The 24,373-nt window shown below is 42.6% G+C and overlaps 1 protein-coding gene across 1 annotated transcript in view; it reads left to right on the top strand.

The window, feature by feature from the left end:
- Positions 1-24,373, top strand: part of LOC142367790 (tropomyosin alpha-1 chain-like) — a 40,204-nt gene that overhangs the window by 6,290 nt on the left and 9,541 nt on the right. Inside the window, exons 3-4 of the mRNA XM_075449808.1 lie at positions 431-564; positions 15,301-15,418. Coding sequence (XP_075305923.1) covers positions 431-564; positions 15,301-15,418 — 252 coding nt within the window. The remainder of the gene's footprint in view (positions 1-430; positions 565-15,300; positions 15,419-24,373) is intronic.

Here is a 24,373-nt window from a genome sequence, read left to right as displayed (position 1 = left end):
TCAAACTCCATGACAGATAACATGACAATATCTTTTTAATAAGAGTAGATTTCAACAATACCACTGCTCTCTGAGAAGAACAAGTCACCATATTTTGCACAATCAATAAAGATTGAATATTGAATTACTTTGCATACTTCAGTTTGCAGTTACGTCAGGTACATGAAATAAAAATGTATGACTCTGATCAGGACATACTTTAAAACAGACTACTTGCTCTTTGTCAGTGAAATGAGTTTGTATTTCATATTTCATTATTAGGTCTTCTATATTATGATGTAATTTTCCCAGCATTTGTTTTTCGTAGTACAACTTAGATGTTTTGAAAATCATTTTTTTGATGAAAAAGAAAAAGCTATATCCCCTAGTTGGTACATCAGATCTGATATAAAATGTGTGAATGCTCTCCACAATGTTTCTCTGTGCTTAGGCTGAGGCAGAAGTGGCTTCCCTGCTCAGACGCATCCAGCTCGTTGAAGAGGAGTTGGACCGAGCTCAGGAGAGACTGGCAACAGCTCTACAGAAACTAGAAGAAGCTGAGAAGGCAGCTGATGAGAGTGAAAGGTGAATTCTTACAGTGAACTAGGCATTTGTTTGTGTATGAGCAGGATTATAGGGCAAGAGGAATATAGTACTACCTCAAAGAGGGATTACTATACTGCCATGTTGTTGTCAAAAGACTATTCAAAGCTACAGCAGCTGACAGATTGTCACAGAATTTTATGGAGAAACATATATATGTGTGTGTGTGTGTGTACCGGTATATATATATATATATATGTAAAACACTTTCTCTCACCATATATATCACATATATATATATATATAGATATATCTATATCTATATATAGATATATATAGATATATCTACAGTGGTGAGAGAAAGTGTTTGCCCCCTTCCTGATTTCGTTTTTTTTTTTTAAATGTTTCACACTTAAAAACTTCAGATCATCAAACTAATTTAAATATCAGACAAAGATAACACAAGTAAACACAAAATGCAGTTTCTAAATGAAGTTGTTTATTAAGGGGGAAAAAAATCCAAACTTACATGGCCCTGTGTGAAAAAGTGATTACCCTCCCCGTTATAACATAAATGAACTGTGTTGTATCACATCTTTGGAAAGGTGAGTTCAATTTCTCGAGCCACACCCAGGCCTGATTACTGCCACAGCTGTTTTCAATCAAGAAATCACTTAAATAGGACCTGCCTGACAAAACGGAGTAGACCAAAAGATCCTCAAAAGCCAGACATCGTGCCGCGATCCAAGGAAATTCACAAACAAATGAGAAAGAAAGTAATTGAGATCGGTCTGGAAAAGGTTATAAAGCATTTTCTAAAGCTGTGGGACTCCAGCAAACCAGAGTGAGAGCCATTATCCACAAACGGAAGAGTGGTGAACCTTCCCAGGAATGGCCTGCCGACAAAATTACCCCAAGAGCACAGCGACGACTCATCCAAGAGGTCACAAAAGACCAAAGAACAACATCCAAAGAGCTGCAGGCCTCACTTGCCTCGGTTAAGGTCAGTGTTCATGACTGCACTATAAGAAAGAGACTAGGCAAAAATGACCTGCATGGCCGAGTTCCAAGACGAAAACCAGTGCTGAGCAAAAGGTACATAAAGACTCACCTCAGTTTGGCCAAAAAACATCTGGATGATCCCCAAGACTTTTGGGAAAATACTCTGTGGACTGACACACACACACACACACAGTATTTACCCAAAAGTCATATATATATACATATATATACACCTGCTCCTCTGTTAATCTCTATTATCATCATCTCATCACTTCTCACAGCTGTTCGCAGGATTCAGAGCCATAGTTTGACTATGTCAACTGCTTAATCCTATAACCTTGATGAAGTCCATTTTAGGCACATCATGTATTCCTTCCACATCACTGTACAGTTTAATGTAGTCTTGGTCCTTCTAGTGGAAAATAGAAAACGGTCATTAGGGCCATACTAATTGTTCAAATATATCAAAACAAAAATATGTTGTGTGTTATAATTTTGAATTAACCGGGATCATAAAAACGTTGGTGAAAAAGTTTATTATATTGTAGTTGTTGAAATGAATGACCTCAGCAGACTGGAGCAAAAGCCTCTACGTTCCGAGAACTAATCAGATCGCAAGATCGATCGTGTATCTCCAAGTCTTTTCAACTTTCCATTACGGAGATGCTGTTTTGTGCGGGGGTCTGGATAGGATCTGGTGCGGTGTGCAAGTGGACTCTGAGGCAGACCCGGACAGTCACGGTCCTTTTCCCAACCCAAAGTTGCAAGGAAGACACCCTCTTGTCCAAAAAGTAAAATCACAAAGTTTGAGAGCCAAGATGGGGGGTGTTAGAGTTAGCCATTCCCTGCCTGCTGCCTCTCAGGGTGATTCCAGAGCAGAAGAAAGTCCAGCCCCTGTCCAGGAGTCTGTTTCCAGAATACTGGCATTGGAGCGCCTCCTGAGTGCGCAGCTCTCGCTACTGTGAAGCATTTTTTCCTCTTTTTGACCTTTTAAGGTTCTCTTTTAAGTTATTTTGAGGCTGTTTCCTTTCCACCAAACTATGGTCACTAAGTACACTGTGCTTGCTGTGGCCCTTTTGCTGCGCTTTTTTCCCTTTTCAACTGTGTCTGGGGATCCCGTGCGGAGTCATCGCTCTATCATTTACAGTATGGATCAGCTGTTGGAGCTCCGCTACACGACTGGGCTGCTGCCAGAGTGACTTGATGTCCCCCGTAAACTGAGGAGGAGACGACGCGGGTGCCGTGGTGGAGTACAGCGCCAGGCAAATAAGAAACGCTACAGACCTGTTCTTCCTTCTGGTATTATGGGGAATGTTAGATCGCTCCCCAACAAAATGGAAGAGCTAACATCGCTGACCCGGCATGTGAGGCAATACTGGCACTAGGGATGGGAATTGATAAGATTTTTACGATTCCAATTCCATTTTTGATTCTGCTTAACGATACGGTTCTTTGTCGGTTCCCTTATCGATTCTCATTTGGAGAAAAAGGACAACAAACCGGTCGATTAGCATCAACTTTTTTTAGTTTAGAAGTAACACGAGTCATGACCTTACAAACCCAACAACGGTGAGGTCCACATTGGTCTATCATGGCCTGGGTAATTGAACTCTTCCCTGCTCTGGTGAAAGGAGAAGCTGGAGGTAGACGTGAACTGGGGGTAGTACCACCAGCCTCTGGCTCTGAGCCAGTCAGGCTCTGTCTCTCATGATTTCATCTAAATGTAATGCCTGAGAAGGCATTCATTTAACCTTAACCGTTACTAACAGCAGGCTTTACAATGAGGCAAATGGTCCTAACATGATAGGCAGTGTTTGTTAGTTAGTTAGTTACCTGCAGTGTTAGCCGAGGACATGGTAATGTTGCTAACGTTGCTAACAGCTGCTGGGTTCAGATTCACCAACGTTAGTCCGGAGCAGATCGAAAACGCGACATTCATTCATAGTTATTGCATGTTGGTAGTATTTCCTCCCTGAAATATTCACTTTGCAAGTTGCCCTGTTGTCGTCTTTTTTAGAGATGTGTAACCAAACTTTCGAGCGTTTGTACCGCTTGGGGGCCATGTTTACTGTTGGCTGCTGGCTGCACTGGACTCGCCACGCAACGTTGCGTGGTGACGTCATTCGCGCCCACTGGAACAGTGGCGATTCTAGAGTCTGTGGGGGCCCCAAGCAAAAAAATCCAAGGGGGCCCTACCGACCAGTGTTCGTCACCAAAACATCTGACACCAACGAAAAGTGTATGAAATAAAACCTCTTTTTATTCCAAACATGTTCCAAACATGAGAAACATTGTTATTTTTAAAATATACATGTAAAGAATAAATAAATAACTAAAAAAGACTACGTTGTCTACGTTGGCACTTGATATTCGCCTGTTGCTATTTATCTACCGGGTGTAGCTGGCCATCCAAAAATAATTGTGTTCATTTAAAGATTCTTTGTGACAAGTAAAGCTGTTCATGATATCGATTTCATAAGTATGGTTTTTATTTTCCACTAGCCTTGAATTTCCGTTGAACGTTGCCAACAATCGCAAACACTCTGAGGGGCTAGTTCTCCGCGAACATAGCCCACAGTGGAACTCTATGTGAGTTTGACGAAGTCAACAATGCAATTATGGAATTATAGAATGGCATGTTAACTAGACAACCTTTGACTAAATCATTTAAATTGAACTGTTCAAAGAAAACATGTTCACCACGAACGTTCGCCACTGTTTGAGACAGTTTATAAAGTAACTAGAAAATTTCTGATTGAATGCACCCAGGGTATCTGCACATTTTTTATCAACATATTTAATGACTTTTAAGACCTTTTTAAGACCTCTAAGAATAAAAATTAATTAAATTAAAAAACAAGCACAGACCGCTCATACAGTCAATGGCACGTACCCATAGAAAAAATACACACTCACCCACACATCACACAACCTGACTATCGGCTGCTAACAACCATGATCAGTAACCTACACAAACCCAGACACATAATGGCTCGGCGGCCAGCAATCGGATAAACCAACGAAGTGAATCAATCCTGTGAAAGAATGAAAACAAGTGAATGAAACCTGCACTCACCCATTATGAAGTTAACTCTGCCAGCCCCTCCATAACCTGCTCAGCCAACTCCTTGACTTCGGGTATGGTTGGTAACGTTACTGCGGCTAGCATTAGCAACGAGGCTGCTAGGCTTGCTAAATCGGTAAGCATTAGGCTACTGAAGAAAGCTAGTCTTTTTAGCTACGTTATATTATCATCTTTCTTCTCGGCTATAAGTTAACCTTTGTTGAGGAAAGGGAACGCCCCCGCGTGTAGTTGGTGAACGCAGCCAGATGACCTGAGTCAGGTTACTAACCAGACGCGCTCAAATCACCGGAAGTACTGGTGCACACACAAAAGTTCGAACGTCTCTCCAGACATATCTTTCTTTCATTCCGCCCAGATGAAATTTAATGCCACTCTTCAAAAATCGGACATTTTAAGACCTTAAAAAACGTATTTTTTATTTAAGACTTTTTAATACTTTTTAAGGATCCGCGGAGACCCTGGCACCTCAGCTCTCGGGGGCCCCCTAGTGGCTCGGGGCTCCAAGCAGTTGCCTGCCTTGCCTGTTGACAAGCTGCGCCTCTGCACTGGAATCGATAAGGGAATCGTTTGCAAAATCGCCAAACGATTCCAAGGAATTGAAACACTGGGAACCGTTTTCGATTCCCATCCCTAACTGGCACTGTAGCCTCATAATGTTTACAGAGACCTGGCTAACCACGGCTGTTCTGGATACGGTTATCACGCTAGACATATTCCAGCTGAGACAGGCGGACAGAGCGGCTGAGAGTGGTAACAGGAAAGGAGGGGGACTGGCAGTGCTTGTGAATGATAGATGGTGAAACTCTAGGCACATCACTATTAAAGAACAACACTGTAGTAAGGACTTCGAACTGCTAGCGGTTAGCATGCAGCCACACTACCGCGGGAATTATCGCATGTTATCGCCATAGCTGCATACACTCGTCCCGCTGCTAGCGCTGAGGCAGCCTGTGAAGCCTGCCTCAATTACTCTGTAATTATCGGTCTCATCACAGAGGACGATGACAGAGAATATAAAAGGACTGATACTGGACTTTGTAGACTGGTGCCTGTGGAACCGCCTCCAGATCAACGTCGGGGGAAACCAAAGAACTGGTGGTGGATTCTTAGTCAAGAATGTGGACTCTGAACATTCACAACAAAGAATGTAACAAAGAATGGTGCGGATCCGCAGAGTGTGCAGCGCTTCCGCTGTTTCACAGCACATTGTTTGGAGGCGGGGCGTGTCGCTGCCCAACTCCGAATGCAGCTGAAGCCGAGGTTTGAAAAGAGTGTGCGGATCCGCCTGGAGTCCGCAACGGGTCCGCTGATGAGATATAACACTGTGTGGAGGAGGGACGCGCGGTTGATCTGGACGGCGGACCTGCCTGGCTTGAGGGCGGATCCGCCCCGGAGTCCACTGCTATCTGGGTTGGCATCAGTTTGATGCTCCTAACATCAGTCTTCCAGAAGATGTGAGACAGGCCTCAACTCTGACAATGTTTAAATCCAGGCTGAAAACATTTCTATTTAGCTGCGCATATGACAACTGAAAGTATTTTATCTGCACTCTTCACTTTTAATTTAAGTAAGCAATGATCTTTTTTTAATGTTTTTTTGGAATGATTTTATTCGCCTTCTTGTGATTTTACGTAGCTGTAAAGCACTTTGAATCGCCTTGTGTATGAATTGTGCTCTACAAATAAACTTGCCTTGGTATCCCTAACCCAGAAAAGGTAACATATCTTCTTGATCTTGTGATACAAACGATAATTAAAACTGCTCCATGGCCCCTCACCCTGCCTTGGGAGACCCTAGCAGGTGCAACATAGCACGGTTTGTCCAAGCTCCTGGGATCCCTGGGGCTCTCAAACCTCTTTCCCATCAGAAGATGATGATACACACAGGGGTGAAGGTGCAAAGACCCATATAATTGATTCTTTTGAAGTAGTTCTTCAAAATTTGGAGTATAACAGTCACAAAAATAAATCACAGCAAGTGAAAGTCAAGACAATAAATTTGGTAATAAATGTTATTTTACTTTTGGACAGAAGTTGTCACCGTTTGTACAACTTACTGTCAGTTTATCTACACTGCACCCAGAAATATAACATTTGTGCATTTTTTGAATACCTGTGTCTTATTTCACTGCTTTCAGAGCCATTTTCAGAATATGGGGCACTTAAAACAAAGAGGAGACAGTTTCAACCATTTGTAATGTAAGATTGCTTGGAAATAAAACCTTGGAGTTCTGAGATGGGCACACTGGAAGTATCCTGAATAAATGATGTGTTTTGCTAAATCATGGCTGCAGGAACATATTCTTGTGTCTAAAGCCTCTCTACAATGGTGTCAGGGCATATTGATAAACAGTGACTGCAGAAAGTGTTACGGCTAGTGTCTAGTCGGCTAGAGTTAAGACATTGTTCGTTAAATTAAGGTGGTGTGGGAAGCCAGAGGGAGGAACCAGGTAAACAGGAGAGGAGAGCGAGATGATTAGCAAGAGTTGTGAGTGTGAAACTTTATCCAGATGATGATCAGGTTTGCTCTTACAGAATCCAGGTGGATGTCTGTGCAGAGGGGGGTTATGACTGGCTGTTGTGCAGAGGTCCTGAGTCTGCAGTGGGATGAACAGGCAGGTAGGTACGGCAGGTAGGTGTGGCTGGTAGATAGTTGTGGCATCCACACTGAGTTAAAGTCTCAGAAGCCAGAGCAAGGAAAACAACAGGGAAGACGGCTGGAGACACAAGGAGGCAGGGTGAGTAATACAAAGGAGATTTTAACAAAAGAAGCACAGGAATCGGCCGAATTACCACAGTTTGAAGTGAGACAATGTGGCGAAGACTGGTTGGTCCTGCAGGTCCTTAAGAAGAAGCCTTGATGAGGGCAGACGAGGAGCAGGAGCTAACGAGACTCAGCCACGGACTTCCTGGAACCTGCTGGACCCCACCTAAAGGCTCTAGCATGGTTGCCGCGTCTGCTAGCGCGAGCGGTGTTGATGACGTCACGATTTCGTGCCAGCTACATATAGTGGCGCAAGTCGATGCACCAGTAGTTACAATTTTCTCCATCACAGAGGTGGCGCTGCTACGTTAAGGTTACCGCTAACTACTCTACAACGAAGAAAGTCAAGAAGAAAACAATGCCGCTGTCCAGAGCAGGAACACTGTCATTAATGATACTGCTGCAGTATTCAGATCATCTAAATTTTTTAATTCAGTTAAAAGAGGTGAAGGTCTGAAGCCCCCGGCATCACCACTTTGAGTCTCTGCCCTCTTCTTTGCCTTCACGTATCTGTCCCGTAGCTTCTCCACACATTCTTACAGAACTCTCCCTCTTTCCCCAAAGTTCTGCCCATCTCTGTGCACCAGTTTTGGGAGTTTACGTGCTCCCTGTGCTGTTTCACTGCAGTTTCGTTCAGCTGTCTGTACAAACGCACCTCCTCACTGAGCCTGGTCTCACATTGGTCCATCCGGTTCGTTGTTCTCGGCGCAGCCAAGTTACAAAAATGGACTGGTGCACGACAACGCGCTGCGCCGTCTTTTCAAGGCAAGTGCCAGGCCTGAAACGCCATTTTGACGTCACGGGCCGGCTGCGCCGTGAGCGACGCGTCAACTGTAACTCTGGCTTTTGGCTCAGAAACCAAAACAAACATCACAGCAAAGCATGATCGGGACAGAAAAAGTGGTAAAAATAAAGAAGGAGAAATTGAAGTGCTGGTTAACAATAGATAGTGTAACAGTGGACATGATATTGAGAAGAAGTGTGTCTGCCCAAAAGAATGTGAAATTCCATCCATGTTGCCTAGCAAGATAGTTAACCTGTGTTACTTGCCTATACTGAATGTGACATTTTATGAATTATGATTATTATTAATTAATTGAATTCCAATTGGCTTGAATTGGACTTACTATCTAAGTGCCTTGAGATGACATTTGTTGCATTTGGCGCTATATAAATAAAAATGAATTGAATTGAATTGACATAATTACCTCAGTTGTTGCCAAGCTACAAACACACCAATCCAATACACTCTTTGCAATCTCTGGAGATTTTTGCTACACTTTAACTTTCCAATATTTTTTAACTGATTTTTATTCATCAATTGATTTATCTAAAACGTTATTTTGTTATTTATTCATTTATTTATTTTCCTTCATAATCTGTACTACAGATATATAATTTAGTTTGGGCGGGATCAATAAAGTATCTCTCAGTTTGATTCAGTTCAATCTCATTATCAATGTAGGTTTTGGGATGCTCCCTGAAAGAGCTGCACTTTTGTATGATAGCAACACATGGCACATAAAAGACATTTAATTCTACTAGTAGGACTAGTTGTTTTAACCCATAACAATTCTGCACAGCACGTACCTTGCTTGGAGATGTGTCTGAGTGTTTTGCGGTGTTGAAATGGGAACAGAGGGTAGAAGAGAAGAGAGGAATAGTTATAGAGAGGAGAGAGAGAGAGGGTGAGGAAGGCAGAGTTAGGGAAGGGGGCCATCTACTCCCCCGCCCGACCGAGCTGTACACTCTCCCTCCCCCTGATTCCACCCTTAGGTGGGAATAGAGGGTAGAGGAATAGAGAATAGAAGAATGAGATGGGTCTATTAGTTTAATTTGTGGAATACCTTCAATGGAGTTGGGGTGTATAGATGGTGACCAATTAGTTCCCCTGTGACACATCGTCAGGTGTGTACCCTAGCCTCATTGGGTGTTTCGGTAAAATACCACAAGACTCCCTCAGCTGGGAAAAGGCCCACCACTGGCTGATCAGACCTGGACGTGTGTCACCTGGTGACTGAAGTGGTCTTTGGCAGTCCACACGGCATATTTTCGTCTGCTTCGTTTAGCCACAGTGGAGAGTTCTTTGATTCATTTCCACTGCACCTGCCCCCTAATTCCCACCTCCTTTAGGAGCCTTGTGGTGGAGTAGACCACAAAGCCCCTGCAACCCACTTCTACTGGACGCACTCTCACCTTCCCACCTCGGTGATCTTTCTTTGCTGCCAGATCAGCATGCTGCAGCTTTTTCTTTCAAATGCCTCATCGATGGTATCCTCCCAGGGGACAGTCAGCTCACAGCGGTCAAAAACCGTTTGCCCTTCCGGGTCAAAACACCTGACAAACAAGAGTGCACGAGACTCCTATATGCACCTGAGACCCCCTGGTGACAGCACAGCGACCCCACACACATACAGTACATTACACCCTTGACTCAGGACACCAACACAACACATTTAGCTCCTACACTGCCCTTATAAACAGTGCTATGCATCAGTTTTGAATAACCCGGCAGTATGAGTAGGAAAATCTCCCTTCTTGTGGCGTAAATGGAGTGAGAGAAGAGTACAGAAGATAGAGAATTTATATATGGAGGACACATTTATGCCATTTAGTCTGTTAAAAGAAGCTTTAAATATGACAGATAAAGGGGATTTTTGGAAGTATTTACAACTTAATAGGAGTGTCAATTACACTTTCGGTTTAAAATTACTTTTTAAAATGATGGTTTGCGTCTTACTTGTCCAGTAGAACCTTCTCCGTTATGGTTGGTGACATTTCCTCTTCCAGTACTCCTCTCTCCTGTGGAGTTCCACAAGGATCTATTCTTGGCTCTATCCTCTTCTCATTGTACATGCTACCACTTGGGTCAATTATAGCCAGGCACAACCTTTCTTTCCACTGTTATCCAGACGATTTACAAGTCTATCTACCCTTGAAGCCAAATAGTAACAGTGCACAATGTTCTTTGTTTAATTGTATTGCTGATATTTAGCAGTGGTTGGCCCAAAATCTTCTTCATTTAAATGATGACAAAACTGAATGCATTATGTTTGGGGACACTGTGACGGCTGGCTTTGGCACCTTGTCTTCAAAGCTTAGTTCGACCGTCAAAAATCTGGGAGGTTGGACAAATGAACAATGTCGTCAGGACTAGTTTTTTCCAGCTGCGTCTCCTGGCCAAAGTTAAAATGTTTTTAAGTCGTCATGACCTTGAGAAAGCCATCCATGCCCTAATAAGTTCAAGGTTAGACTATTGCAATGCACTTTATGTGGGCGTCTCCCAGTCTCCTCTCAGCCGCCTTCAGCTGGTGCAGAACGCTGCTGCCCGTCTTTAACCAACACCAACAGACGTGTGCACATCACTCCTGTTCTTAACTCCCTCCATTGGCTTCCTGTCCTTTATAGAACTGATTTTAAACTTTTAATGTTTGTTTTAAAGCTCTTAACGGCCTCGCCCCGTCGTATTTATCTGAGCTTTTAACAGTCCTGGTAGAGCTCTGAGGTCAACAGATCAGTTTCTGCTGGAAGTGCCCAGGTCAGAATACAAACCCTGGGGTGAGCGAGCCTTTTCCCAAAGCTGCCCCCAGGCTCTGGAATAAGCCCCCCGTCCAGCTGAGTCTTATTTCTGACCTGGGCCTCTTTAGATCTAGGCTAAAAACCTGCTTATTTAGGATTGCTTTTAATACCCAGTAGTATGATAAATCATATGTATGATAATAAAGTACATTACATTACATTACATATAGAAATGCCACTTTTAGAGGGACAGGAGGCACTGTGAGCATCTCTTTCTTTAACAGGATCACTTTTATCATATCAGCATATCAGAAACGCCATTTCCCCTCAGTCACAAGCAGCTCCCCTCAGCAGGTTCATTGGATAATGCTAATGGGGACACTCATTGTAATAGAGAAGAGCTACTGCTCAAAGACAAGGATCACTGAGTGAGAGGCACCAGAGTAAGGTTTGATTAAAAAAAAAAAAAAAATTGTATGTTCTTCTCTCAGAAACCGATTGACAGAATGACACAGCAACCTGATGTTTTTACTGAAGGAGTAAACGTAATGGCTGTATCTGATTTTAAATATCTTGGAATCATATTAGACTCCAATTTAACCTTCAAAAAACAGGTTGAACAATTAATTTTGCTAACTTCAGATACTTAACAAGAAAAGAAGCTGACCTCTTTATGCACGGCAAGCTCTTTAATATGATTTAATTATTTTTTATATTATTTTGTCTACAGTTCTTAAATGGGCTTCCACCTCCCCCACAGAGTTTGTTAAAGGGACACTATGTAATAAATTAAGTAATTTATTAGCTCAAATCAACATATTCATTCATAAGTTAGTCCTCATTGGTGTAAAATGATCTCTGTCAAAAATCTCACTTATCCTCCTGAGTGAAGAATAACTTGTCTGTATCTACATAGAGCAGGTAAGCTCTATGGAGGCTGCCATGTTCTTCCGGTCTATGAAAAACGACGAAGTGCCGAGAGGGACATAAAGCACTTCGAATCGCGATTTCCCCACCAGGCCTACAAGCAGAAATGACGTCATTGTGACGTCATTTCCGCCAAATGGCTTATTACAGCCGCTAATGCTAAATAGATTTTATTCCTTGGCACATATGTCTTTGTGTTCATTAGCTTTCTTTTTGTAAGTGCATCATCTTCTTCTTTTTATTATTATTCCTATGCTCCCCCTGGATATCTTCTTTTTGGTGTTATGCTCACATTTGTAAACTGTTATTTTGTTGATTTAGTTTAAAAGTTTAAGTTTAAAAAAAAAAAAAAAAAAAATGCTAAATAGATTTTATCTCGTAAATGATCCCACTAATAATGCATTGATTGTTACCAAACTTCTGCCGTAGTACACATAGGCTCTTAACTCACAAAACGAGGCATTAGAAAGTTTGTAAGTTTACCGGGAGTTTATTTACCGCTGCTAATGCTCCTATTGCTAACGCAGGCTAATGCTAACGCTGCGTCGACGTCACTTCCGGTAACTCCCGGAATATGACTAATTGCATTGCTTGCACACCAAAGGAGATGTTATGTTATCTGACATGTTATCTGTCATCTGTATTCATAGTGTTGTTGTATGTGTGTTATGTAATCCTTTGTACTGTGTGTCTTGATTTCTTTTTGTTTGTATGGACTTTGAGTCTGAAGCTATAGCTTCTTGAATCTTGACACATTCCGCTTGCCGTAGTTCAAGAAGTTGCAGCGCACATTTGAAAACGTGAGGCGCTAGAGAGCAAATTCATTCAACTTTGCAAAATAAAATTGCACCACTAGATGGGGGAAGAAATTACATAGTGTCCCTTTAAGATTGCAGTGGTAGGGCAACTAAGGCAACCACCAAAAGAGAATGTGTTGAGCTGTACGGGTGTAGTAGGTTTTGGCAAACACACTTCTTGATAAAGTCTTGAATTACTGGGATAGTCTTCCTATTAACTTAAGAGAAAGCACCAGCTATCCAACTTTTAAACCAAACTTAAGAGATGGATTAAAATTAACCTAACTTGTACACATAAAATAACAAGCCTACCATATCATTGTGCTGCTCTCGGATTACAATGTACTTTTGTTAATGCATTATTTTTGTACTGTAAACTCTTTTGTTGTGTTGATCTGCCAAATGACTACAGATGAAAATAAGCTCATTTGCCAACTCTGCACATCTATATTTAGAATTTTAATTGTAATGTTGATTAATGTTCATTATAAACAAATGAATGAATATATAAGTTATTACTATAGTAATTATGATTAATTATAAGTTATATAAGTTTCAGGGATGGAATGACTACAGCTTGTTGCCTGTAGGATTGGTGGTGGTGAGGCAGGTTGCAGAGTGGGGGGACTGGGCAATGACTGAAAGAGTTATAATAATAATAATAATAATAATAAATTTTATCTATAACACACTTTACATTTACAACAAAATCTCAAAGTGCTAAAAGAGTTGAGGACATAGGCCAACAAGCTGATGAGTGAGTAGACAAAGATAGGCATGCATGGACAGTGCTGTTGTGCCGAGTTTAAAGTAAATTTTCGTGTTGAACTAATCTGTGTCTTGTCTATGTCTCTTGTCTGTTTGTTTGCAATAGCTTTTTACATGGCCTTTATTGTGGTGTCTGAACAGGAGTTTGTTGGGTCCATCTTGTGGCCAGATCACACTGTCCCTGAAAGGTGTTAGAACAAAAAGCAAACTCAAAGGCAGAAGGATGGTTTTGATTAATTCATTCACAGAGATGAGTGAGTTGTACAAGTAAGCGACACCCCTTGCATTCAGGGTTTGCTGTTTCTTTGCCTGGTGATCCAGTGTTGGGATGTTGGGACTTGGGGTAGTGAAATCCAGAATCTCTCCAGTAAAGAAGCAGGCTTGGGCAAAGTTGGGCTCAAGTAAATCTAACAGTAAAAGACGCATGGTAAGTAATTTGTGATCGCTTAAGGAAAGTTAACAAACTTTACACATTGTTCCTTGACAGAGTTGAACTATGATTTGGCAGCATGCAGATGCAGTAGCAAGGTATTTATGGAGGAGGAAGATGGCGACCTGGAACTCTGGCCTGATCCATGCACACCAACCATTGTTGGAGAAAGACTTGGAGATAAAGAGAGTGAGGCCACTGATACAGTATTTTGACCACCTGAGTTTTTACCTTTCTCATTTCCAAAGAATATCTTGTCTGCGCAACATTGCTTTAAAAAAAAACAAATTCCTTCCATAAATAAATGCAAATTACAGCCAGAACAACAAAGGTTCCACAATGACTGTACAAATGTTACAAGTGAAATATACATGCCTCATTATTGTTCAAATCACTTGTCTTAACAATTCAAAGGTGTTTATTGTCATGTGATCTCTTGCCTGCTAAATAGCTCTGTGGTAGAAACTTTTATGACAGTACCAAGACAGTAACGAGTGTTTTCATTACAGTTGCGTTCCTCTCAATGTGCAGGCTCAGGAGCTGCTTCAAAGACAACAGAAAAACTCATCTGTCATTATTCAGCAACAACAACCACTTTATTTTCAAAGTCTTTCCACCAACTCCAGCTGATTCTGTGTTGAATCATGTAGAAGTGAAGTCTGGAGTACATTCTGTGTCACGGTTGTGAAACTGACCCACTGAACCGACAAAGAGACCCAGCACATGTGAGCAGTTTCCATTAAAACTCTTAAACAATCCACAAGTCTAAATGTCTGTAGGTTCCACCATCCAGAGAAGCCCAGAGAATGTGGCAGAGCAACTGCAGATGAAGGCACCAGGATAACACTTGTGAATGCGCTCAGCAGGCGTGAGCAGGAATGGTTAGGGGTGTAACTCACAGGGGTGAGTATTGTGACAAAACAGCTCCTACCCCCACATCTGATGCATCTACCTCCACGATGAACTGTTTGGTCAGGTGTGGCTGGATAAGAACAGGGGCGAAATAAAAATGGTGGAACGCTTCCTCCGCCTCAGTGGACCAAAACAATGGTTTATTAAATGAGGTGAGCTGATTGAGAGGAGCGGCCACTCCTCTAAAGTCTTTGATGAAATGGCGGTAGAAGTTAGCGAACCCCAGGAAGCTCCGCAGCTACTCCCTGAAGTCGACCATTCAACCATCCTTTGCAGGATCTGATTTATTTTGTTCCTTCTCAATAATTCATTCAATCATTCATTTTCTGTACCCGCTTATTCCAATTCAGGGTCGCAGGGGGGGCTGGAGCCTATTCCAGCATAAAATGCCTAATTCTTTAGTGTTAGCTTATAGTTACAAATCAACTGTTACTGTTTTATCAGTAATTTATGGCTTGTGTTCATGCTATCTACTGACTAACTATAGAGAAGATAATGCTTCCTAAATGAGGAAAAAAAAAGATAAAAAAGAATATTTTACTGAGCAAGAGATAAAAACTGGTTTGTGTCTGCAGAGGCATGAAGGTGATTGAGAACAGGGCTCTGAAGGATGAAGAGAAGATGGAGCTGCAGGAGATTCAGCTTAAGGAAGCTAAACACATCGCAGAAGAAGCTGATCGCAAGTATGAGGAGGTGAGGTCTGTTTTTCATTTCTTTTTTTCATTTGTCATTTTCAGAGCCACACACACTAGCGCACACCTCCTATTTGTACTAAAAGGAAAGTTCTGCATTGTTATACCATCTAACCTCCTGGCCAGGGGCGATTTTAGGATCTGGTCTTTAGGGGGGCCCAGCCCCCAGTGCTCACAGAGGCACGTTATTTCTCACTAATTGAGGCGAACTAGTACATTTATAAATTTTGGAGCCGTATTAGTTTTGCTTTGAGTAGTGTTTTCTCCTACAACATTCAATTTTGACCTCTTCATTTCAAAAGACTGTGGCTTGACAGGGATAACAGAGAGCCTGAGACAAATATTGAAGATAACTCAACATTTATTTTGGGAGTAAAGAGTTAAAACAAAAAATAATGCTAGAAAATAAATAAAATGGTCACTAAAATAATGCACCCTTGAGCAAAAAAAAAAAGTGTTTCTGTATAATATAATATTTTAAAAATGTGCTGAGCCAGGGGGTGCCAAGCTATCTCACGGTGGTGCCTTGGCACCACTAAAAATACTCTAGCCTCGCCCCTGCTCCTGGCTATGCAGAGTGGTACAGATGACCATGGTGCGCAGAAAAAGGAGAAACCACTATAACTTTCAGCATCTCCAGAATCTGTTTGTGGTACTTAAAAGAAGCAGCAGCAGAATCGTGTGATGATATTCTACTATGTGCCTCACTAAAGTTGACAGCAAGTTCCCAGCTCCGATAGTATTGTGTGTGTATTTCTGTGATTTATACCTTATACCATATTTCTGACACTTCAACATCTGTTACGAGTTACCTGACCAACGCAAGACTCATTCACAAGCAGGAGCAGCTAATTTAGCTTTCCAAATGTAGAATAACTGCTCACAGGCTGAATAATGACAGTCAACATCAGGGATCAGGATCTAGACATTTATTATATAAAGAGAAACATTTCACACAATTCACACACAAACGGACAACTGCATGCTCTTTCTCTGCTTTCAGAATGAAAGTTTTCTTCCCCCTTTTTTCCAGCAGTATAAGTTGAATGCAAATCATCAGACTGTATCATTACAATGTTAAGTATATTGTATGCTTAAACAAAGTTAAATAAAAGCTATATGAAAATAAGATAATATAATATTGATCAGAAAAATTAAATGTTTGTACTTAATGTCTCACACTTCTTTTTACATGTAAATATCAGCATCTATTTACAGTTCAACTAATCGGTCTTTAAAATGCTTACGGTACTCTATTGTTGCCAGAAGCAATGTGTCTTCCATAAAAAAACACAAGAATTTTGCAAATAAGAATTCAGTATTATGCACCTGTAAAATGGGCAGCAGCATTCTCAAATCTCAAACACATTTGACCATAACAGCATTTGTTTTTGCCAACCAAACACCATAGCAGGACTCTGAAACACAATGAAAATAATAATAGTTCTATTCTCTTGCCGTTTAAACCAAATACAAGTACATTTCTATTGGATTCAGGTCTGGACAAAGTGAAGGCCACTCCATCTGAGGTACCCCAGTCTCCAGCAGCCGTTCCCTTAATGATGCGATCTAGATGACTTGGAGCATTGTCGTCCATGAAGATGAAATTAGGCCTGTGTTGTTCATGCAGGGGCACAATGGCTGGATTAATGATAGGCTTGTCACTGTCCCATTCACAAAGTGTAGGGCAGTTCTATACTGACACACCTGCCCACACTGTAACGCCACCACCACCAAAGGCTCATCTGGTGACAACAGTGGCTGATGCATAGCGCTCTCTTTGACGTCTCCAACATCGTTGGCAGCCATCATTTCTGTATAAAATGGATAGACTTTCATCAGAGAACAGCAGTCCCACTGGTCCCTCGTCCAGCATAAATGCTCCCTGAACCATGCAAGACGATGACACCTGTGCCTGGTGGTGTGGTCAGGTTCCCTTGTTTAAATACCAATTGAACCAGGGAATCTATTGGTCGATTCAGGGAGCAAACACCTTTTGCCGTTAAGCTCCTCGTTAGAGAACAGCAACTTGTGCAAAAAGCACTGAAACATTGAACAGTTGAACATGTCCATTCAAAAGTTTACGGAAGGTCACATTAAGTTCATCTGTAAAAGGTTATAATACATTTTAGGTTCATCCTGAAATTTCCCCCGAAAGCTGAATATCATTAACTTTTTGTGAGTAGTGTATAATTGAAAATCAAATATTTTTGTACCCCTACTGGAGGTAGTATCTTTCATGCAGCAGAGCTGAAAAAGCCTCCTACTAAAAAAAGTGTTATGCAGAGGGGGCAGTTTTTTTCCATTATTTTCATCAACTTGTGCAGCATTCTTCTTTGCAGAATTCATTCCAGGTGCTCCAGAGCAGTCCCCAGCACCAGAGCCATGCTTCATTATCAGTTTGTTCAGATTCTTTGAGTCTCTGGCTCTGATGCTGCTGCCCCAACAGATGCTGATGACTTATGGAAGATATACAACACCTTTGTGAAAAACCTTGAAATACCTCAGTTTCTCTTCTTATTGACAGCCTCAGTGTTGCATTCCCTGTCTAGTGTGTTGTCCGGATCATAAAGCTGCCCCCACAGGCTTATAATGTAGGCACTAGGTATGTTGGTGAAAAAAACGACTTGGTAGGATTGGCTCATAGAACATCCTAGATGGTGTGGACATTTAAACACAGGATCCTGTAATGAGTTGCACAAATTTATTGTTACAAATTGGTAGGTTAATGAACGGATTATTTTATGTGTACATGAAAAGCAATCACAGGTTACATAAAGACAAAAATACAATTACAGGTCAAATCGAAAGTCAGCATTAGCTCGTGAGAATTTTAATTAATTCAGCTGACACCCTGCATAATTAATACATCCATTGTTCTGCCGTTCCCATTGTCTTCAGGTTTCAGGGTTGTCTTCAGTATTCCTTTCATTACCATGAAATATTCATCAAAGGAAAAAGGAAATTGGTGCTATGCAATAGTGGATGTAGTCATTTCTGGTTAAATGATGAAATACAACTTGTGATTTAGCAGTTGGGTGCAGGTTCACTCTTCTTACCCTGATTTAACTATCACTCTAGAACAGCATAAATCTGGACTAATTAGACCACATGATCTTTTTCCATTACTCTTGAAACAAAACATTATGCCCAAATAAATTCTTATTTCCAAATTTAACTCAATAATGAGTTGTTTTTATTAGGGTACACAGCTGTTTAGGTCCAATATCTTGAGTTCTCCTCACATTGTACATTTGGAAATGCTCATATTTTCACTACAAAACATTTCAGTGATTTTTACTGTTAATTGTCTTTGATTTGATATCAGTAATTATTTAAGTGATCTCTAATCAATATGCCAACCACATATCCACTATCTTTCTAGGACTGTGTTGCTGCTGTCATTTGCGAACAGCTTTTCCATTGACAAGATAACTCATCATCTGACAGACAGACTTATCATCAGCATATGTTTAAAAGTCCAATAAATATGAAACGAAATCATTCAAGCAGCACAGACTTAGAACCAGAAAAACATAAAAAATGTATAAAATATATATTTTTTACATTAAAAAAAAAAGCTCAGTCGAAAGTCTCAATAAAATACAGATTACAGATAACATGCAGCCACTTGTTTCCACTATGTGTGGAAAATTCTAGAATCTAGTAGAGATCACACGTATGATTGCCCAAATTTCCGTCAGTCCATTGATGAACTGTATGTTATGAATAGATGGTCCAAAAAGGCCATTGACAGCATACAGTATTATGTAACACCTGCCCAAGGAAAATCACAAAAATGACTGAATAACATCCATAATCCAGCGCTACGGTTAGCTCCTGGCTGCTTCGATGCATTTACCATATAGAGTAATTCAATTTAATTTGGTTTTAGTTATATAACGCCAAATCACAACAAATGTCATCTTAAGGAACTTCAATGAGGCCACAAAAGACTCCCTTTTAACAGGAAGAAACCTCTGGCAGAACCAAACTCAAGAAGGGTGGCCATCTGCCTTGACCAGTAATGAAGTATGTTGGCATACATTTTCCGTCACCCAGGTTAGGGTGATCCTAAAAAGTCCAGTTGCTCTTATTCAAACTCTTAGGATTGTAATAAAGATATGGTGCACCTGGTTTAACCATGTCTGTACGTAAAGGCGGTAGCATGGTTGCCGCGTCTGTCACGGCGGTGGCGGACCGTGACGTCAAAATGACGTTTCAGGCATGGCGCTTCCCTTGAAAAGACGGCGCAGCGCGTTGTCGTGCACCAGTCGATTTTTGTAACTTGGCGGCGCCGAGCACAACGAACCGGATGGACCGATGTGAGACCAGGCTCAGTGAGGAGGTGCGTTTGTACAGGCAGCTGTACGAAACTGCAGTGAAACAGCACAGGGAGCATGTAAACTCCCAAAACTGGTGCACAGAGATGGGCAGAACTTTGGGGAAAGAGGGAGAGTTCTGTAAGAATGTGTGGAAGAAGCTACGGGACAGATACCTGAAGGCAAAGAAGAGGGCAGAGACTCTGTTGATGCCGGGGGCTTCAAACCTTCACCTCTTTTAACTGAATTAAAAAATTAAAATGATCCGAAAACTGCAGCAGTATCATTAATTACAGTATTCTTGCTCTTGACAGCGGCATTGTTTTCTTCTCCACTTTCGTGGTTGTAGAATAGCGGTAACCTTCACGTAGCAGCGCCACCTCTGTGACGGAGAAAATTGCAACTACTGGCGCGCAACGACTTGCGCCACTATATAGGGTCCTATGGCGGGCACGAACTCGTGACGTCATCAACACCGCTCGCGCGAGCAGACGCGGCAACCATGCCAGAGCCTTAACACTGCTGTTCTTTATATAATTTGAAGGAGCTCATACTCTGTATGTGCTGGAGCACATAGACAGCAAGCTCAAATTATGGCAGTGGCAACAAGCAATGGTATTTCCGGTGGCAGCCTGAGCTTTGGCATGTGGCAGTGCATTGAGGAGAGATCAGATGAACGGCGCAGATTAATAAAACTGGGAAAAAAGTTTTAGCATTATTCATCAACACAGATAAGAGCAAACACGGTAATGAATTTAGTGTCCACAGAATTTATTTTTGTTGTTGTTGTTTTGTTGTTTGCACAAGAATATTTTCTGCTCAAAATATTGTCATGGTCCATGTTTTTAGTTTTCCTATGTTCTGGTTTTCCTTTTTGGTTTTCTGTTATTTCTTACTTGTTGATAGTGTTGCATGTTCAAAGAGATGGTAAATGTCAGCCTACATTAACAATACAGTATATGGGCACTTTAACATCCAACAGGTGAAAGAACAGGTTTTCTCTACAGTTAACAAAAATCACAAGAATAAGCGGGATAAGAAACTATGGGGATAATAAATACATCATCCTGAAGTCATGACTACATTGAATGAATAACGTCGTTTTTATGTAGTGTAGGCATTATATTTTTATTAATAGGAAAGTGTCCCCATACTTTTGATTCTTATTATAACTATATAAGGTCATATAAGTGGGAAGAGTCAACGTAACATCCATGTCAATGCCAGAATGTAGGTTTCCCCAACAGAACATTCCACTTTGACAGCAAAGTTACTTATTTTACATGTCAGTGTCATAATGTTTGGGTTGATCAGAGTATAATGATAGCTACCATGGCAGCCTGTGGCAGCAGCTGGCAGGATACTGTGGCAGAAGCTGGCAGCAGCTGGCAGGATACTGTGGCAGCAGCTGGCAGGATACTGTGGCAGCAACTCGCAGCAGCTGGCAGAATACTGTGGCAGCAGCTGGCAGAATACTTTGGCAGCAGCTGGCAGAATACTGTGGCAGCAGCTGGCAGGATACTGTGGCAGCAGCTGGCAGGATCCTGTGGCAGCAGCTGGCAGGATCCTGTGGCAGCAGCTGGCAGGATCCTGTGGCAGCAGCTGGCAGGATACTGTGGCAGCAGCTGGCAGGATACTGTGGCAGCAACTCGCAGCAGCTGGCAGAATACTGTGGCAGCAGCTGGCAGAATACTTTGGCAGCAGCTGGCAGGATACTGTGGCAGCAGCTGGCAGGATCCTGTGGCAGCAGCTGGCAGGATCCTGTGGCAGCAGCTGGCAGGATCCTGTGGCAGCAGCTGGCAGGATACTGTGGCAGCAGCTGGCAGGATCCTGTGGCAGCAGCTGGCAGGATACTGTGGCAGCAGCTGGCAGGATACTGTGGTAGCAGCTGGCAGGATACTGTGGCAGCAGCTGGCAGGATACTGTGGCAGCAGCTGGCAGGATACTGTGGCAGCAGCTGGCAGGATACTGTGGCAGCAGCTGGCAGGATCCTGTGGCAGCAGCTGGCAGGATACTGTGGCAGCAGCTGGCAGGATACTGTGGCAGCAGCTGGCAGGATACTGTGGCAGCAGCTGGCAGAATACTGTGGCAGCAGCTGGCAGGATACTGTGGCAGCAGCTGGCAGGATACTGTGGCAGCAGCTGGCAGAATACTGTGGCAGCAGCTGGCAGGATACTGTGGCAGCAGCTGGCAGAATACTGTGGCAGCAGCTGGCAGGATACTGTGGCAGCAGCTGGCAGGATTCTGTGGCAGCAGCTGGCAGAATACTGTGGCAGCAGCTGGCAGAATACTGTGGCAGCAGCTGGCAGAATACTGTGGCAGCAGCTGGCAGGATCCTGTGGCAGCAGCTGGCAGGATCCTGTGGCAGCAGCTGGCAGGATACTGTGGCAGCAGCTGGCAGGATACTGTGGCAGCAGCTGGCAGGATTCTGTGGCAGCAGCTGGCAGGATCCTGTGGCAGCAGCTGGCAGGATACTGTGGCAGCAGCTGGCAGGATCCTGTGGCAGCAGCTGGCAGGATACTGTGGCAGTAGCTGGGAGGATACTGTGGCAGCAGCTGGCAGGATACTGTGGCAGTAGCTGGCAGGATGCTGTGGCAGCCTGTGGCAGCAGCTGGCAGGTTGTGGCAAGGCCTGCAAGGCCATGGCATACACTGGTAAGCTGTGGAAGTGTCCACATACAGCAGCAACAGCCTTGGCATATAAGTTGCTTCATGGGCCAACAGATACTATAATATATATCTATATATATGAACGAGTATTTTGGTCAAGGACTTAGTAAAAAATAGTTAACCATCGCTCCTTTACCACCAATACGGACACAAAATACTCAGACAACAGAAACAGAACAGTTTGGGGGAAATAACACCATTTAAGACATAATAATAATAATAATAATAATAATAATAATAATAACTTGGACTTATATAGCGCCTTTCAAGGTACCCAAGGTCGCTTTAACAAAAGAAAAGAAGGGGGGAAGGGTAGGGTCGGGGGGTGGGTTTAAGAAGAGTAGGACATGGAGAAGAGATGTGTTTTTAGATTCTCTTTGAATTGTAGTAGAGAGGGGGCAGAACGGATGTGAAGTGGCAGATTGTTCCATAGGGTAGGGGCAGTTGAACAGAAGGCCCTATCTCCATATGTTTTTAGTCTGGTGCGAGGAACGGAAAGTAGGTCCTTGTCTGAGAAGCGCAGAAGCCGCGACTGGGAGTAGGGGTGGAGGAGATCGGAAATGTACTTAGGTGCAAGTGAGTGGAGAGATTTGTAGGTCAAGAGAAGGATTTTATAGGTGATGCATGCTTTGACTGGGAGCCGGTGAAGTTGCTTTAGGATGGGGGTGATGTGCTGCCAGGGCTTGGTGTGAGTTAGCACCCTGGCAGCTGAGTTTTGGACATACTGCAACCTGTCAAGGGCCTTACTGGGCAGCCCAGACAGGACACCGCTGCAGTAGTCCAGCCGGGAGGAGATAAATGAGTGGATGAGAGTCAGAAACATTTCAAGACTCCGGCCCTCATTATCTGAGGTGAAAAAAGGCAGATTTAGTGATACTCTTAATGTGGGACCGAAATGAAAGGGTGGAGTCCAGGATGACACCCAGGTGATGGAGAGATGGAACAGCCATCTATGACCAGGGCCAGACCATGGCTTCCACAAACAGCCGTAGCAAGGCTAGATATAGGAGGATGAAAATTTCAGGATTTATACCTTGTGAGGTAACTAGTCAGCTGTGTGAATCTGATACATGTATGAGCCTCCCTTTCAACAAAACAGTAAGGGAACAGTTTTTGATGGCACAATTTCTCAGCCTCCAGGATATATGAACCCTGCTTTAATGGACAAAATGAAGGATTAGAATTTCTGCACTTATTTAATGTGAGGGAGGAAGGGGTGTTTTAAGACAAAAATAAAGATACTACCTTGTGTAAAGATTCCTTTTATTGTACAAATCAAGATTTTATCTTGACATTCAAATTCTTACAAGATATCAGTTGAAGGAGAACAAGTGACATGTGATCAGGAAAAAGGCTCTGACATGTGGCCTTCAGATTAGCTCAAGAACAGCGCGTAGAGAGCTTCATGGAATGGGTTTCCATGGCCGAGCAGCTGCATCCAAGCCATACATCACCAAGTGCAATGCAAAGCGTCGGATGCAGCGGTGTAAAGCACGCCGCCACTGGACTCTAGAGCAGTGGAGACGCCTTCTCTAGAGGGACCAATCACGCTTCTCCATCTGGCAAACTGATGGATGATGTACTGTCTGACTGCTTTGTGCCAAGTGTACAGTTTGGTGGAGGGGGGTTATGGTGTGGGGTTGTTCTTCAGGAGCTGGGCTTGGCCCCTTAGTTCCAGTGAAAGGAACTCTGAATGCTTCAGCATACCAGAGCCATTACTAAGTCTGCATTCTACCATCTAAAAAACATCACTCAGCTCAGAGGCCTCATGTCATATCATGATCTGGAGAAGCTAATCCATGCCTTTATTACTAGTAGGATCGATTACTGTAATAGCCTTTTTACAGGTCTCTCCAAAAAGACCATAAAGCTGCTTCAATTAATCCAAAATGCTGCAGCAAGGGTTCTTACGAGAACAAAGAAGTTTGACCACATAACACCAGTTTTGAGATCGCTGCACTGGCT

Source organism: Odontesthes bonariensis, chromosome 18, assembly GCF_027942865.1.
Source record: "Odontesthes bonariensis isolate fOdoBon6 chromosome 18, fOdoBon6.hap1, whole genome shotgun sequence".
Classification (NCBI taxonomy): Eukaryota; Metazoa; Chordata; class Actinopteri; order Atheriniformes; family Atherinopsidae; genus Odontesthes; species Odontesthes bonariensis.
This window is presented reverse-complemented; position numbering and strand designations above follow the sequence as displayed.